General features: G+C 38.3%; 1 protein-coding gene across 15 annotated transcripts in view; it reads right to left on the reverse strand.

Annotated features, from left to right (window-relative positions):
* The window catches only part of tcerg1b (transcription elongation regulator 1b (CA150)), a 106,681-nt gene that overhangs the window by 3,853 nt on the left and 83,597 nt on the right, over nucleotides 1-19,231 (reverse strand). For 14 of the 15 annotated variants that reach the window (XM_069898984.1, XM_069898977.1, XM_069898982.1 and 11 more), the window contains 6 exons: nucleotides 14,943-15,032; nucleotides 12,792-12,910; nucleotides 8,544-8,694; nucleotides 4,761-4,925; nucleotides 2,434-2,616; nucleotides 1,606-1,785 (listed from right to left, as the gene is read on the reverse strand). In XM_069898984.1, coding sequence (XP_069755085.1) covers nucleotides 1,606-1,785; nucleotides 2,434-2,616; nucleotides 4,761-4,925; nucleotides 8,544-8,694; nucleotides 12,792-12,910; nucleotides 14,943-15,032 — 888 coding nt within the window. Of the gene's footprint in view, nucleotides 1-1,605; nucleotides 1,786-2,433; nucleotides 2,617-4,760; nucleotides 4,926-7,622; nucleotides 7,762-8,543; nucleotides 8,695-12,791; nucleotides 12,911-14,942; nucleotides 15,033-19,231 lie in introns of those variants that run through there. The other variant, XM_069898988.1, reaches the window with a different exon arrangement.

Here is a 19,231-nt window from a genome sequence, read left to right on the forward strand (position 1 = left end):
AACAGAAAGATCTAGGAATATCGGTTCATCATTCTTTGAAAGTGGAATCTTATGTGGATAGGGTGGTGAAGAAAGCTTTTGGTATGTGGGCCTTTAGAAATCAAAGCATAGAATAGAGGAGTGAGGAAGTGATGTTGAGACTATGAGGAAGGATATAAATAAGGTAGAGAGGGTTCAGAGGAGATTTACTAAAACAGTGTCTGGATTTCAGAATCCAGATTACAAAGAAAGTGAGTCAATTAGGTCTTTATTCAGTGGAGCATAGAAGGTTGAGGGGGGATTTGACAGAGGTATTTAAAATTATAAGAGGGACAGATAGAGTAGATGTGAATAGGCTCTTTCCCTTGAGGGTAGGTGAGATTCAAACAAGAGGTAATGAGTTAAGAGTTAGGAGACAAAAGTTTAGAAGTAACATGAGGGGGAACTTCTTCACTCAGAGTGATGGCTGAGTGGAATGACCTTCTGGAAGAGGTGGTCGCAGCAAAGTCAATTTTATCATTTAAGGAAAAGTTGGATAGGTATATGGATGAGAGGGGATTGGAGGGTTATGGTCAAAATACAGGTAGATGGGACTAGAGGAGATCACTTAGATCAGTACGGACTAAAGGGGCCGAGATGGCCTGTTTCCATTCTGTAATTGTTATATGGTTATAGATCATGTCAATTGGTGTTGTGGGGGGGGTGTGGAGGTGGAGGGGAGAGGGAGACTCACTCTTATGCTCCTGTGGATTGGCCTCAAGAGCACAAAGAATCTAGTGCTCTCCTCTACAGTTGACTAGTGGATGATGGTCAATTCTGGTCCTCCTGAAGTCCACAATCATCTCCTTCATCTTGGCCATGAGTCTCAGGTTGTTACTTGAACCATATCACAAGATTTTCCACCTTTTCTTTGTAGTGCAACTCATCATTGTTGCCAACTCCTGTTTTGTCACCTGCAAACCTGATGTCACTTTTGGAGCTGGATCTGACGATGCAGTCATAGGTCAATACCATGAACCAATCGAAGAAGGCTAAGCACACAGACCTGAGGTGCACGAGTCCTCAGCATGAAAGTGCTCGATGTTCTGCTACCAACTGTGGTCTTTCTGTTAGGAAGTCCAGAATCCAGTTTCAGAGAGGGGTGTTGAGTCCCAGCAAGCCTCAGATGCCAAGCTGAAGTCAATGAACAGCACCCTGGCATATGAGGTGTCTTTCTTCATGTGGGTCAGGGCAGAGTGAAGGGACAAGGCTATAGCATCATCTGTGGAATGGTTTCTTCTATAGGCGAATTGAAATAGGCCCAATGTCTCTGGAAGGTGTGCTTTTATGCATTCCATCACCAGACGCTTGAAGCATTTCATAATAGTCAGTGCCACAGGGTGATGTCATTGAGGCCTATAAGTGTCATCCTCTTGGGTACCATGATGGTGGCTGTCTTGAACCCTGCACGTTTCTTCATCTGCTCTCCTCTGATCCCCTCGAACCACACTTTAACCTATATCCACTGATCTTGGACATAACTGTCATGGGCAAAGGTTTCTTGCTATCCACCTCTTAATTTTGAACACCTCTATTAGATCCCCTCAGCCTCCAGTGACACATCTACTAGGAATCAGTCATGCTTACCGCTGAAGTCTCATCCAGAAGCTGGCGAAAATGCTCTCTCTTCTTTTTTGTAAGAGCCTCTATATGTTCACTGAATAATTTTTCTTTCTCTTCTCTTTCCAGTAATGATGCAGATTCCCAGCGGTGGTCTTTCCGAAGGGACCTCCTGGTATCTGACCATGTAACATCTGAAGAACGGACCTGAAGCATCAAGAGAGAAGAATTTTTAAAAAGTAGGAAAGGTGCTGGAACACAAATGACTAAATTGTATTTTCAAAACATACAAATGAGGGGGAAAAAAAGTCAAGATGTATTGAGGCATTGCAGTTGAAGTTTCTGAAGGGAATAAATAACTGCTGATTCACTAGTCTTTATCCATGGATGAAGAGAAACAAGGTTATATGTTTTACCAAGGATGAGAGAATTATGTAATGTTATCAATGAATAATCAGAGAATATTAATGGGTAATTGGCAAATTCGGTGAGTCAAAAAGAACATTCAAGTAGATTTTGAAACACCTAATCTATTATTACAAAATGTAAAAATTAAAAAATGAAGCCTCCTGGAAGGCAAAAAGGGGAAATAAATTCAAAGCAATGCAAGCCTTGCAGTTCACAATATTTTAGCTGCAGAATTTTTGCTCTCAAGGAAATATAAACTTCTACATTAGGACTGGATGGGAACAATAAACCAATGTGCTTAAAACTGACCCCATTTAACAGCTAATGCAAATACCAAACAAACTCGCTCAAAGTGATAATTAGTCAAGAAATTAGATTATTCAGCAGTGCATTCCTCAGATGAAATGACAGCTTATGCTGTCGATTATAAACATATGGGCTTATTACCATATCAGACAAAAGGGCTTTGAAATTCTGAATGGCTTCCTCTCGTTTGTGTTGCTCACGTTCTCTGTCAATTTCCTTGGTCTGCTCAGAGCGAGCTTTCAGAACTTCTCTCTCCCGCTCTCTCAGACTTGCTTCTATTCTTGCCTGGCGCTCTAGTTCCTTCTCCTTATCTGAGTCCATGTGCTGTGAGGAAAAGATGGCAAAGTTACAGAGAGGGTTTACAATAATTCCACTTTTATAAAACAAAATATTGTAACCTGTATTGCTATTTCTTGAATTAAGAAGTTTAAATGAACACCAAGATTTATCGGGAAGGACATACTTCGGTTGGAAAGAGGTAGTAGGTAAGGCAGCACAATGCTGTCAACTGCTCAGGAGGTAAGCTAGCACATGGGCTGAAATGCATGACCCAGCGGAACTTCCATGTTCATATCTTCTAGCTGAATTTCTAAAAATTGCTCATCCATCACCACCAGTGACAGGGTTGTTTAACTCTCTCCAGCACAGTTAAACTTCTGTTTTACACTGCTGGGCAGATACCTAAAGTGGCCAAGGCACAAGATAGCAAAGGCACACCATAAAGCTTGGAAGCAGTTTATTTTTTCCCCCAAAGGTTATTTTAGGATGGGCATGAACTTATTCCCAGTTAGTGGGGTGGCAGCAAGTTTTCTTGAATCTATGGTAGTCTTGAAGAAAACCAAATGGTTTATCCAAATGGGTTGGGCTTACTAATAGGCCATAGAGGATAAACCAGGAATGAAACAACATAATGGCACTCTAGTAGCTTTAGACTCTTCCCTCATTTCAATTACTCAAAATAGAAAGAATTTGCAAATTGCTTTGTTAGCAGTTAAATTCTTTTTCTCTTTATTATCAGTCAAACATCACTCTCTTCACTCAATTTTCTTTTGCCTTCCTGCTGCCTTTGACAGGTACAGGATGTACAAACCTCAGGCATGCTGTGATGCTGCTGCTATGCCACACAAATAAAAGCAGGCACTCATACGGTAACACCTGCTCTGTGCACTCTCACCAAGATATCATTTGTCCTTTTCACTCCTGAAGCTCAGCCAACTAATCCAAAACTCAAAGAGAATGGCAGAACACCCCAGTAGAAGTCTACATAACCATCTTTCAGCCTCTAAAAATAATCTTATTAACTGTGTACTAAATATTATTTCATATATATACATTTAATAGGAGCCAATGCACCACCTTCTTCTGGCCGCAGCTTTGATTTCATTGGCAAATCCTAAATACAAGATTAATCAAAACACCTGAGACCTACTGCCAGAATGTGTATTGCAACTGTGAATACTGATTTAGGTCTTTTCATATTATTTATTTTTCTGTCTTGGCAGAAATTGTGGTAATGTGGCGGCCCGTAACCGCAGAGATCCAGCTGGCACAACTCGCGATAATAAACAGCAGCATAACTCACTAACGTGACCCCAAGCATGGCACGGTTGGAAGCTGGAGGCAGTATGAGACCAGCAGCCATAAAATGGCATAGGCCAAGCTGCCCAGCTAACAGAAGCTGCTTTCAGGTGCATTATCCACCAAGAATGCGCCTGCAGTAGCAAATGCAGACCTGTGGAATGGTCGCTCATGTGGCAGCCCTGAAAGCACTGCACTGTCCACCTGAAAGGGACAGGTGTAGGAGAGGCGCTTCGGAGTGCACTCCAGCTCCTGTCCTTTTGGGATTTTGGGGCAGGGGCAGTCGCTGCGGGGCTGTTAGGCAGCGGGGAATTGGGTTGCCAGCTGATTGTCATCAGCCCGGCCCTTAGCAGCTGCTTTCAAGCGGCTGCATTCAGGTGCCTAGAGGGACTTCAGTGCTCCAGCCATTATCCCTCTTGGAGGAGGGTTGGAAAGTGCGCCTTGGAGGAGCGGCCTGCTCTTTCAGGTGGCCTTCCTGACAGCCCGCATAAGGGTAGAATATGCGGCTTTAATATCGGGGTATTCTGGCCACCTGAAATAGCCTAGAGTAACACCAGGCTGGGGAAGAAGAGTATTCATATGCAAGAATATTCCCACGGGCGGTGATGTCAGCCTATCAACCAAATGGCAGGAACTTCGACTGTATAAAAGGAGCATTTCCAGACTCAATAAAGTCAGAGCTTATCCTCCCACACTGCGATTGTGTGTGTGTGTGTTTCTTCGTAGCGGACGGCTAAGGTAATTTAATTTATGCTATTATAGCTGTTGTATCTGGTGTTCCTGTGTGGTTTCAACAAAAATTTCAGTGCATGGCAGTTATAGCAATAAACTCTCCACATCATCACCTACTCACTAAGCCATTTGAAAGCAATACTTGGATACTTGCTTACCTTGGCCAGTTTCTCCATGTACTGTTTAAAGAAATCCTCCCTTAGTCCAGAACTATCCACGGCTTTGTACCGCGAGTCACTTTCAAATTTCTCCTTTACTTTGCTCCAGCGTAACTGACTGTCGAGATGGTGCTCGGATAGCATATCGAAAAAGTTGCCTTTTATCTGCTCAGTTTTGATTCGTAGATTATAGAGTGGATGGAGCAGAAATGAATACAGAAAATCAGGATGCAGTTCAGCAATTTTGAAATTTTAGTTATCACTAGCTTACTGACTTACCTCACATTGAAAGTGAATATATACTCTAAACTGAAACTAACAAAATGTGCCTTCAGGCATGAATACTAAGAAGCATTTTATAGAATTAGATCTATTTATTTTGTTTTATTTGGACAGGGTGGTTGGATATGTATTTGAATTTGTCAAAGTCAACAAAGCCGATTTAATTAATAGTCTGAATAATGTAAAATTTGGTTTTAAAAATTTTCCATGGAAATACTAATTATTTTTACACATATTTGTGTCAAAAAAAAAAACTGGAGTCACTAACACCACACGCAACCTCCTTCAACTTGAGCAACCATGCACTGCACACCACCAGTCAATGGCACACTCAAATCTGGAGTGGCTATGTCCAGTGCTAGGTCAACAGTGCTGCAGCTAGAGGAGGTGCTTAAGGTGGCAGCTAATGACAACAACTCACATGGACAAGACCAGAGTATCAAAGGTGCCAAACTGGTCAGCACCCAGTTTTAAGAGGAGGAATAAAAAAGACTGACCAATTTTAAATTAAGTGTAACCAACTGCAAATTAAATCAAGAATTTAGTACTTGATCCAAAACCCGGTTTCTCACAGGAACCCATCTATATACCATCCACCTCCATAAAAATGGACTCGATCAATTAAGGATAATTGTAATGTTAAGCAATAGCTTAAGACAATTTTATGGACAAGATGGCTGACGTTAAACACAAAATAAATATCTCTACATGTATTTTATACATATTTAACAGCTGGATTTTTGTTTAGAAAAAGTTATGCACGACAATCATTGGAAACCAATCAATGTTTTAAATACTTTGAACACTCCAGTTAACTTAAAGGTTTTCAGTACAAAATTAAATCAATAAATGGCAACTTTAATGCAAGCTACTTGGTTTTGGTTACATAAAACAAGCAAGCATAAAATGAGACTGAAATTACATGAATAATTGGTATAGTTACATGAAGCTTGCTGAGTCTACAGTGTGATTAATTTCTGTGCTTAAGGCTAAAAATTTATAAATTTATTCAAATTCCTGTTTTTTTTTAAAGATTCAGTGTTAAGATTAAGATCATGTAGAGACTGACTTTCATTTCTCCCCATCTTTGCATCATTAGTAAACCTGGAAGTATTACACATGGCCCATTAATCCAAGTTATCAATTTAGATTATGAACAGGTGATCTGATCCCTGTGGCACACTTAGAATATGCAGCTTTCCTACCAAAATCACAGATTTATTTCTATTGCATTCTCCCTGTTAACCATTCTTCCATCTAGCCAGTTTATTTTTCACCAGTCTCATATCTTCTCATTTTATTTACTCATATTTAGCATGTAATTTATAGAAGGCCTCTTGAAAGTTCACATCCACTGGTTACCATGTGACAATCTCCTCAAACACCAACAAAATTGCCAATCACATTTGCTTAATAATACTAGGGTGGGTAGCAATGATAGTTGTGAGAAATATGTTTATGAACTAGAAGCAGGAGTTAGGCAGGTTAAGTCTATTAGTGGGGATGAAATAAATGGAATATAAAGGGGAAAAATGTCCACTTTGATTTAAGAAACAGAAAAGTACAGTATTTTAATTGGTGATAGGTTGATAGTTATTGTGCAGTCTGGGTATATTGAAATTAATGTGCAGGTAGAAGCAAATAATTAAAGTGCCCAACAGTGATTTGTAAGGTGATTTGAATAGGAGAGAAAATGTATCTCACTTAAAGTATAATGTACTTTGAATATTGCGTGACACATCCAGTTTCTCCAGCTAAGGAAAGATGTACTTGTGATAGAGCAAGATCATCCTTTGATCTGGGCCTACACCTCTGCTTATGAGTCTTCAACCAGAAATATTAATGGCATCTTTCTCTCTCAAAGACGTTGCCTCACCTTCTCAGTGTTTCTTACATTTTATGTTTCAGATTTACAGACCCTGGATATATTTTTTTATTTTCATATTCTCTGGAATGTAAAGTTGGGTCATGTCATTGGAATATTCTCATTTATTTCCACCCCCACCCCCCCCTCCACCAAGGATGAAAGGGTGGATGCAGGAATGAATTTACCTTTGACTGGAGTGTCTTGAGTCTGAAGTTAGAATCTTAAGATGGTCATTTAGAACTTAGAATATAAGAAATTTCTAAACCCAGACAGAATGGATCTCAAGAATTCTATGCTAAGAGGGTAGTGGAGGGGCAGTCCTTGAGTTTATCCAACACAGAGATCAATACATCTTTGGATATTAGACAATGGAGAAAGGTGGAGCACATTCTCTGAAGAAAGTAATTTATTTTTGTAATCTAAGTAGCTATTTTTGTGGCTCTGCATTAAGGGACGGATGGGACTCAGAAAGCTTCACAACATGTTTCCATACCATTAAGTTTGTAACTTGTTAAATTTTAAACAGGATTACATTAAATAAAAACACAAGTTAAAATATCTTTACTTTACAAAAGTTAGCAGTAAAATTTAAAAAGTCAAAGAATGAACTTGATCTGGTTCTATCCAGATCTTTTTTGATTGTTTTGTCTTAACACATTTCTGGGCACAACTTGCACTTCACAAGGAAAAGAACTAAAAAAATGTAAAGTACCAGAGCTGCGGGAGGCTAAAGTCACCACACAGAGAAACACCAATTCTTTCCTCACTAGGGATTCCCATAATACTTTGTCAGTGATTGACAGCTGTCAGACTGAACTGATTGATAGGCCGCACAGCACAAAACTGTAAAGACTATTCTCGTTATGAAACAGAATACATAAAATGGTTACAACGGGCTTTAGAAAACATCAAAATGCAAAAAATCAACAAGTTACAATTTCTATGGCAATTTTTGAAAATTAACATGCAATATTCAAATAAAAACATTTACATGTAAAAATTACAATTCAGTAATAACATTTAAATTAGGCAAGATTATTAATTATTTTCAAAACCATTTAACAAATTACCCTCTGAAAAGCATAACCATTATAAGCAACTTCAGTTAAGACTTTAAAGCAAATGTAATCAAATGTTAACATTCATTTTTTAATTTCTTGTACAATTTCTGGAAAAAATTGACACGAATAGCAGTTACTTAACAAACTCCTGTTTGCAAATGTCATAAATGATTAGGCTTCAGAGGCTGAAATAATCTCATTCGCACAACACACAGGGACTTCCGGAAGGCTTACAATGTGTTGCTATCATAATGTTATTGACGCCACCTCCCTGCCAAGCTGCCTCACAGTAGAAGCCACATCCCCAGGGCTCTTGATATCACAGCCACATGGCATTCAAATCTCATTACTTTTTAATACATGACCTTTAGTTTTGATGCATGCTCATTTACACACTAGATTTTTTTCCCCTCAAAAGCTGCCAGGAAGCCTAAACATAAAAGTGCACTCTGAAATATATAAGCACTCATTAAAAATGAAGTTTTCAGTTAGCTTGATTTCTGTGGGGAGGGTCTGGCATCTCTTACAATCACGCTCTCACCACTCACACCACCGGAACCACAACCACCTTACCTTCTCTGTGCGACTCTTCGAGTCTTCTTTTTCACGCTTCCTCATGCTGGTAATAAACTCGATAAACATGCTTTCCCGATCCTTCATCTTTTCAATGGCCTTGAATCGGGAGTCCTTGCCATATTTGGAAGCAAAGTCACTAAATGTGGATCTAGGAACGTAAATTTGCCAATAAAGAATTCAGATGAGATGCAGAATAAGTATAATGCAGTAACAAGAGTTTCATTTAAAAATGAGGAAATAATTGCAGCCCCATTTGCCACTTTTATTCTGCAAGCTTTAATACTTTGCATATTTCCATGTCAAACACTTTTCTGGGTCAGATTTGGTCAGATTTAAATGCTTTTTTTTTCTTTTTCAATTGTTTAATTTAAAATTCAAAGATTATGCTCATATTTGACAATACTCTTGCATGCTTTTTTTTATTTGAAAAGGCTGCTATGGATATTATTATTGCTATTGCAGTAATAATTATTACTTTTGCTATTCACTGCCCAATAAACATTTTCTCAACTGCACAATATTCTCTATTGGATTTAAATATCCAAGGCAATCCATTATTTTGCAACTGAAGAACAAGTGAACTTGGGTCAGTTTTTACAATACTCTTCCCAGTAGCACAAATGCTTCCTTGGATGGAAATGCTCATACTGTGATAAACTGGGAATTGAAGTTTCAATCAGACTACAAAACTCAGCAGCATAGGAGACCAAGGGACTTCTTTCCCCATTTACACCACTGAAAGCCACACTGGTTCTTTGCACATTAGGTCTGATTATTTGAGACATCCACATATCTCACCTAGAGATATCACACAATTTAAATATCAATTTACAAGATAATAGTGTTTAGCAGCTTCAATCTTTTAAATCACGCTGATTACAAGAATCTAATTAATTTCTACATGAATGATAAAAAACATTCACAAAGATCTAAAAATTCAAATTCCTCATTAAATTTCAAAATGTGCTCCTGCAATATGAAGTTCAAGAGTTTCCATGGAAAACTGTTGTAACCTAGCAAAAGGCTATGTGATCTACGAGAATACTTTGTATCATCTACAAATTTACTAATCCAATTTGCCACCCTATCATCTAGATTGTTAATATATGACAAACAAGCAGTGGGCCAAGTACAGATCCCTGAGACACTCCACTCAACACTAGCCTCCAATTCGACAAACAATTCTTCACCACTCCTCTCTGGATCTCCCATCCAAACATTGCTGAATCCATTTCACTACTTCATCATGATACCTAATGGTTCCACCTTCCTTACTAACCTCTTATGGGGAACCTTGTCAAAAGCCTTATTAAAGTCCAAATAGACAACATCCACAGCCTTCCCCTCATCAACCTTTTTAGTAACCTCCTTGAAAAACTAAGATTTTTTAAACATGATCTATGACGTACAAAATCATGCGGACTCCTCTGAATCAATCCCAGTCTTTCCAAATAGTTGTAATAGGTGTTGTGGACAGCGAGGAAGATTATCAAAGCTTACAGGATGATACAAGATAGTTAGAAGAGTGGGCTGAAAGATGGCAGATGGAGTTTAATACTGATAAATGTGAGGTGCTACATTTTGGTAGCACTAATCAAAATAGGTCATACATGTTAAATGGTAGATAATTAGGGAGTACAGTGGAACAAAGGGATTTAGGAGTCATGGTACACAATTCCCTGAAAGTTGAATCACATGTGGATTTGGGTGGTGATGAGGACATTTAGTATGTTGGCTTTCATAAATCAGAATATTGAATACAGGAGTTGGGATGTTATGTTGAAGTTGTATAAGGCATTGGTGAGGCCAAATTTGGAATACTGTGTGCAGTTTTGGCCTTTGAATTACAGGAAGGATATAAACAAAATAGAGAGAGTGTAGAAGAGGTTGACGGGAATGTTGCCAGGGTTTTAAGGTTTGAGTAACAGAAAGGTTGAGCAGGCTTTATTTCCTGGAGTGAAGAAGATTGAGGGGTGAATTGATAGAGGTATTCAAAATTATAAGGGGGACAGATAGAGTCAATATGGACAGGCTTTTTCCATTGGGAGTGGGGGAGATTCAAACAAGAGGGCATGGATTGAGAGTAAAGGGGGAAAAGTTTAGGGGAAACATGAGGGGGAATTTCTTCACACAGATGGTGGTGTGGAATGAACTTCCAGCAGAGGTGGTAGAAGCGAGATTGAAGTTAAAATTCAAGGAAAAGTTGGATCGATATATAGACAGGAGAGGTATGGAGGGTTATGGGTCAAATGCAGGTCAGTGGAACTAGGTGGGAGATGTTCGGCATGGACTTACAAGGCTGAACTGGCCTGATTCTGTGCTGTAAATTGTTATATAGTTAATACTTAAAACAGAAGACTAATATTAATGCATTTTATGATACCAGTCAATAAATGAGCAAGTTCAGGGGAAGAATTTTCCAGTCAAAGTAGTCTTTCTCCTATTTGTGAAAATATTACGTATGGTGTAAAATCAAGGCTTGATAATAACCATTTTGTGGTACCTGCATCTAGAGCTACTCTGTTGCCATCGGTGAAAGATTTTTGGCATTTTATGAAAACCAAACAATTCAGTAGCAGGCAGAACTCCACAAAGGAATTGATCCAAAGCCACCTGACCTTAGAAAGGTTCTCTTCCCAGTGAGTAGGCAGCTATTCAGAGCTCTGTCAAGAGAAGTTACAAGACAGAGGAAGAGATTGAAAGATGTGTTCAAAACTTTCTTGAAGCAGTGCAAAATTCCCCTTTCTTTCTGTGAGTCATTAGCCTATGATCAAAGTGGAGAAATAACATTTTGAATGATATAAAGAACATTGTGGCCATGTACCAGCAGCTCAGCTCAGACCCTGCACAAGAAGCACCTTGCCAATGCAACCTATGGTCCACCTCACCTTGAAAATAACCACCTGTCTCTTCCACAAGAGGGGATGCAGTCCCCACACTGTCCATCTGAGATCCACTAAAACCAGAATAGATAAAAATTATCCTTGATTCCTCAGAGTGGCTATAAAAGAGGGTATTTCTATCCAGTCTAGTGGGCTTATCAGTGAGCTGCCAATCTGCTCCAAAACAGGGTCCCCTATTTCAGGACCTAAATTTTGCTGCAACTTTCCATCACCTCTCAGATTTCCTAATATGATCTGGAAGGCCAAATGTGCTGAGAGCGCTCTGGTTCCAATCAATTAGACCTTGCATGGCACCAAATCATACACTGTAACAAGATCACGCAAGTCAATCAAAAACATCTCCACCAAATAACAGCTGAGAAAACAGTCCGTCAAACTGTCAAGTTTAGGCAATGCTTCTGAACTTCCCTGATAGTTGGAGCAATCAAAATACACAACATATTTGAAGCAAGAAAAATGTAAGGCCATAATGTTTATCCTGGCATAGAATCTGAGCAGAGTCATCAGCATGGAAGTTGTTAGTGCTCAAGAGCAGCTATTCTCAACAGGGGCTCTATGGTCCTCCTGGGGGCCATAGCACATATAAATAAAAGCCTTTTCTTTTCATCTCACACAAATATTTTAATAAAAAATGTAAACTGAAGGAGAAAAGTATGGAAGAAATCAAAACGACTGCTTCACAGGGAAGGGGCCCACAAACTTTGAGCAGAATCCTAGGGGAGCTATAGCTGCTCTAAGGTGGACTCCACATGGAGACCATGGGTGGAATGTATCAAAAGAGTAGAGACATTGGGATTTTTTTATGGTGATGAACCTATAGCAAAACCTCAAACTTGACTGAACTCAACAGCAATATTTACCCATTATGAATTGCTCTGCCACAGTAAATAGTAAATTTCAAAGAGATGTTGGTGATACAAGAAGTCTGTAGCAAGTGCATTATTAGGGCTACCCTCAGAAGGAAACTGAGTGCCAGAACTTGGTTTGATAGCAAGAACAGTGGTAAAAGCAAAAGGATGGTTAAATCCTTCACTGAATTACCAGACAAAAATGTGAACCAGTACTTAAAAAGTAATTTGCAAATTTTCAGTGGCACAATTTCCACAGCCCTTGAAGTTAATTAAAAGTTAATAATATCTCAATTATGTACCTCAAGGATTTCAAGTTAAGAACATCACTTAAAGGACACCACAGAGATAATGAGGGTTTTCAAGGAAAGGAAACCTGATCTGATCTTCATAAAACTCCAGATGTTCTCCAATGTGGCCAACTGACAAAACCAGTTAGGAATGAACATTCAGTGCCAGCACACACACATTTGGAGAATGGATAAGACACTTGCCTGGGTGTTAACTTTGCATCCTCCAGTAATTTTTTAAAATCCTCCTTTGATTGCTGTAGTTTGTTTTTCTTTTCCTTTCGCTCTTCCTCAGCTCGAGTTTTCACATACTGATCAAACACCTGTTGTGTCACATTGCACGCATTTTTGAATAGAATTTCAAGATATACTTATTAAAAACTGGTAAAGCAGGATGCACACATTTTTCTTCTTTGTGCTATTTATTCAGTCACCAGATCAAATCAAGCTTGCTGGCCAATAATGAGCAGATTTTAAGTATCTTACAGGAATATAATACAGCTGAACCTGAATTATAATTCTTCAGATAACTGTTACATTTAAGTAAATATCAGCAATTGTGTATTTCCACTTTTATCAGCCTGTGCCAACATCAAACGCTTGCCCATGTAGTGAGTAAACTGGAAATGACCACTCTAATTCCATCTTTACAGCAGTAGAACATCTCAAAATATTGGACGGCAGTAAGGATCAGGAAGAATGGATGATGATCTATTGTCTTTGTTACAAAGATTAAATATTACATCACGAGTTTTTGGGATAAGATTAAATCTATCAGTTGGGTGCAAACAACAGGTGAGATCATCACTGGGATCTCCCTTTCCTCTTTTGACCACATTCACCTGGAGTTTTGTTTAAATAGGGCTCAGATTCTTGAGGACCCTTTCCACCCAGCACACAATCTTTCACACTATATTATCATCAGGCAAGAGGCACAGGATCAACAAAATCAGGAATCCCTGGCTGCAAAATTGCTGAACAATATCCTATAAATGACTAAATCATTCCAAAATATTTATATAATATTTACTTTAATCATATATTTATGTATATATGTGATTATTATGCACTATGTATTGTGCACACTGTGGTCTGGTTAAATGCTGTTTTGGTTGTACATGTACAGTCAAATGATAAATTTGAAATTGATATGATCACTTTAGAAAAATAAAACACACAAGGAAATTACAACTATAATTTAAGGCAGTTTAGGGAAGCAATTTCAGAGCTTGGGGAGCTGAAAGTGTGCCCAGTTAAAGTAATAAACAGTTTAATGCAAGAAATTACATTCTTGTCAAATACAACCTTCAGTGAAGATGATAGATTTTATCTACTGGGAAATTAAAACCCACATCCTAAAATCAATATTCCTTCTTTTCACTTGCACGTTAAAGAATATTCTTGGAGAACCACGAATTATCACAGCACAGAGCATATCAACGTCGCTCTTCTAGGACACGAGCAAGAATTCCTAATCCCTACCATGTTTTCCATTGCCCCATCTTTCATGTTTCCTCTTCTATTTAATCATAAAAATGGAATCTGCTTCTGCTTATTTGACAGGGATTTCCAGATAACTATACACCATGTGAGAAAGGTTTTACTGTTACCTCATTTGTTTGGTCAGACTTTAAATCTTTACTAGTTCCTGATCCTTCTGCCAATGGCAGCTTTTTTTTTTCCTTCGCTGCACAGGTTCTTTACAATTTTGAACAATGATCAAAAGACTGCTCAAAATTATGAAGCAAAATTCCACTGATAATACATCTCACCCAAGTTCCAACCCAAGCAAGGAATCCTCCCCTCCCTCCATTCTTTCCTGGTGTTTCTCTCAATATGAGGCTTCTCCCTTCAACAGCAACAAACTTCTTGGTGGAGACGGAATTAATTCCACTGGCTGAAGGTCAGATGTTCAGTGAATGCCAAGGAACTATGTAATGAGTGATAAATCTAGGGTTGCTAACATGATGGAACTTTACTTTTGTACTTCATTTTAGTGGGTTTTAATTATTTGGTAGTGAGTGAAATAAATTCACATTTTTAAAATTTAATTCACTTTTTAAAATTAAAGCCATTTTAAGTGGTGCGAATATGTCAAATAGGGAATGAAAGACTTGGGAAATGCCACCTGACATCAAGATCATGTTTGTATCCAACTCTTCAACACTTATTGCACATCAAATGTGACCTGTCAAGGTTTTGGATGTTTACCAGTTCTTAGGAAACTGAATCACAAGTCTTCTAAGGAAATAGAGCAGAATGGAGAAGAATACACTGGTATTTTTCTGCTCCCAAATTTTAATGGGTCCTATGTTGTGATAACCTTCTCTTGGTCAAACACTATCTTTTTTTTACCTGTTTTCTCTCCTTTGGATTAAGGAGGAGATATCGCGGATCAAAAACAATCTTATGAAGTTCCTTCTCCCATGTTGAAAATGCTGAGACCTAAAATGAGAGAAAACACAAATAATGACTAAAGCTGAATTCATCCAAACCTTTTGAAGTGCTGGAGATTAAAAAAAAATCTTGTAAACATCACCCAAATACCAATTCAAATTCCAATATATTTTTACTGCCACACAAATCCATGACTAATGATGACATTATCAAGCTCCACTGAAGTTCCAAGTAGAGCAGGTAACAAGGTACCGATCATCATTTTCCAAGCTTAATTTTGTTTTATATTAATATTGATTTTACTCAATATAGCAACTGGGAGTCTTCATTACCCCTGGTCATGTCAGGATTTAAAAAAACAGCAAAGGCTTTTGCTTTCTGTCACTGCACCTGTACTGAAAATTATGGTCAAGTGTCAGATCACTTCTTATGGTCAAGTAACATGTCAGTGCTAACCTTCGAGAAATGAATCGCCAGAGGATTGCTTGTGCCTGTGAGACATTACTATTATAGTCAGGGAAAAGGGACAGAGGATGTTGGTTTCATTTATTTTTGGTCATTAAACCAGAAAATCCATCTGAAGATCCATTAATTCATGCCCATCATTTCACCTGAAGTTACACCACCACCTATCTCAATTAGAAATGACAAGAAACAGTGGGACACTGACAATTTTTCCACTAATTAGCCTTGAATTTAACTAAACAATCAAGATATCAGTCAACTAGTTTCTCATTAAAAGACCCACCACTAGGTGACATTTAAGATGACCACAACAGGAGTTCTGACAAAACCAAAGCCTTGAAGTTTGATCTTTTGAATGCAACCACTATTTAGATTTCATGGCTTTAATAAAGTTAGGATTTTTTTTTCAGATATTGGAATACCTGAAGTTCAAGTCATCGTGTGAAACCCAAAATGTTGGGAAAATATTGAAGTCCGTGGAGTTAAAATGTGACATTAGGTGTGTAACGTGAAATTATGATAATTTAGTCCTTTATTGCGGCTTGTTTAAAAATTAAAATTATTTTAACATTTTATGAATGTGCCGGCATGCATGACAGCTGAACTGGCTAAATACTGGCTAAAACTGACTAAATAGCAGAAAAGATGATGCTGGACTTCAAAACACTGAGACCCGAGAATAGACTGAAGAGGAATGCTGCAGATTAACATCCAAAGATAATGACACTTTATAAAGACATTGTTGCAATACACATTTTTAAAAAATATACAGAGAAAAAGGCATAAATGCCATTAAGACAAAAAAAATTCATCAAATTAGTTACTTATCGAGTCCAGGGTGAACCTTTAATTTTAATTGATGGCAAAACAGCAAGCTGGAGCCTTTGAGAACATTGAACAATGAACTGCTGAAGGAATCACCAAGTCAGACATCATTGATGAGTGGAAATGATCAGTCAACATTTCTGAATGGTTTTGAAAATAGGTCCCAACTCAAAATGTAGAGCGACCATTTCTGTCCACAGATACTGCTTGATCAGCTGAGTTCCTGCAGCAGCTCTCATTGTTTGCCCAATATTCCAGTATCTGTAATTTGTGCTTCTCCCTTGAGAATTTTGAAATGTTGGCTGGAGCCTATTCTCTTTTCAATCTTACAGGAAAACGCAGGGCATGTCCTGGCTATGATCCAACTCCCCAATAAATTTTGCTGTCAAATGTGGTGTTACAAAAATGGTTACAGGAAGTTTAAAATTCATGATTGCCTTCTGAAAAGCATTTATAATATTTTCTTACACCAACAAATCTTGCTGTTAACATCAGCACTGGCTAGACCTACAGATTAATAGAGTGTAAATTAGAAATGAAAGAAGTATGATTAAGACACAGATAATACACCATGGAAGAACAACCTCCCAGTGATTGTATGTCTGATAACATGGATTAATTCAGTACTGAGCCCGGATTCAGTCACATCAGTGTTTGTAATCTCAGATGGGACATTATTCAACACAGGGCAATAATGGTTATATGAAGAATACTGGGCTGCCCATTATAATGTAATATTTCTTATGTGCAAGATTAAGCTGCAGAGATGAACCATGAAAAACCTCTAGTCACTCACACTTACTGCTTTTCAGGAGGGTATTCCCATTACTATGACTCAATGTATGGGGGTAGGGAAGGGTAAGAAAGCAACAAGGAGGGTAATTAATTTAAATTACAGTCCTAACTTTCCAGAATCTACATCTTTCTTCAGATAACATACACCTTCTCAATTCATAATGTGACCACATGGCCAAAGAAGAAGAAATAAAAAAGGAAGTGAACAGGTGTGGACTCGAAAGGCCAATATGGCCTGTTTCCACTCCGTAAATGGTTATATGGTTAAAAGCAGGAATGCACATGTTGAGTATAGGCATGGAAACATCAACAGGACAGTATGGCTATAGCCTATTCTCACTTCTGCAAGAGCAGTGCCATTTTCCCCTTATTTTAAATCAAAGATACAGTAATTTGAAGTTAATAATTTGACACCAATTTCTTTAAAGCTATGAATATGCAGAATTTGTGGGAATGGACAGGAGACAGCATTATTCAATGCAATGTACAAGAGATAAATTGGGTCTATTTGATGCCACAAGATTTCTCCATTCACCAAAATAACAAAGACAAACACTACTATATTGTGTATTTTACATAGTACAGCTTCAAATTGAATAAGTGAGCAGCATGCCACCTTTTCGTGAAGTGGAACATGATCTTTGGTTTAGCTCTCAGTTGCAATCACCTCACCATTACTCTGACGACCACATTTGCACTGTTTCCAGGACTCATGGAGAACTGGCAATTTTCATCATCTTCAATATCAACATACACTGTGCTTTCATCTTCAAATAATCCACTTTCACTTCACCTTGTTTATCTGTATTTCACAGGATATGGTAGCAACCATGTCTGGCTTTCAACCATGCCTGATCCACTTCCCACCTGGGCCCTTGCCTTCTAGACTCATAGATAAGTTGCAACCTGCCACACCAGCCTCCTGATTCAATTGTCCATCATCAATAATTGAATGTGATGTTTAACTTGATGCCACCAAATACATCTTCACTCCACCCGAAGTTCGAATTCACTCGATCTTCCAAAGGAACTGTTGTCTCCATTGAATCGTTCACTTGTCCATCTTTTCTACATCCACTCTGCTTTTCATGACATCTTCCAATGTAACTGCAGAAGAATCAACACCTATCATTTCACCTCTTCATTTCCCACCTTCTGTGGGCAAACACACCTTCCAAGTCGGATCTCATTTGTTGCTCTTTCAATTTAGAAAAAATGTATTTGTTGCTCACAACATGGTCTCCTCTACACTGGAGAAGCCAAATGCTAATTGGGTGAGAACTATGTAAATCACCACTTTCCCGAGGATGATCTCGAGCTTTCACTGCCTGAAGCTTAGTATTCCCCACCCCATTCTGACCTCTTTTCCTCTGAAGCTCAGCAACTCTGAGAAAGGATCTGCACCCTGAAATGTTAATTCCATTCTCTTCCACTAATTCAACCTGCCCTTTTTATTTGAGCTGCAGAGCATCTTAGCTTCCATCTAAACACATCACAGTCTCAAGGATTAGATAATGAATTCAACAAATATAGACAACCAGCTTTTACAGCCACTAAAAGAACTGGAAATTCCTGGCGACAAGTCGTGAACTTGAAAGGTTAATGGTTTCTCTCTTCATAGATGCTGCTGCCTGTGTAGTTTGTGCATTATCTGTTCTGATTGCAGACTTTTGCCATGAACTGAGTTTCACTCCCTCAGTCTCCATTTCACTCCTAGTCTCTCCTGCTTTCATTCACCTCTTAGTTTTATATTCCCTGGGCAGATTAAAATGTCTCTACCACCTCTCAGCCAGCAACACTGCTTGCAAAATTGACTTGCTCATGGTCATATTTCCAGTATTCTTTCTCTTCTCTGCAAATTAAAACCTGTTTATTTTGTATGGTTTTTAAGTACTTATGAATGGTCCACAAGCTGAATTGTTAACTTTGTTCGGCTCCTGAGTTGTTGCTCGACATGCTGAGTATTTTCAGCACATTTTATTTTCATTTCAGATTTCCAAGATTTTCTTTTTGACTTGTAGAGTTTTGTCAAGGAAAATCAACATGAACACGTATAATAAATTCACCAATGAATGAACTTTAAAAGATGTTGTCATGTCAATATGCTAGAAAGTTTCCAGTGTCACTGATATACAAATAATAATCTGCAATTGTGAGAGGAC

The sequence above is a fragment of the Narcine bancroftii genome, chromosome 9 (genome assembly GCF_036971445.1).
Source record: "Narcine bancroftii isolate sNarBan1 chromosome 9, sNarBan1.hap1, whole genome shotgun sequence".
In the NCBI taxonomy this organism is placed as follows: Eukaryota; Metazoa; Chordata; class Chondrichthyes; order Torpediniformes; family Narcinidae; genus Narcine; species Narcine bancroftii.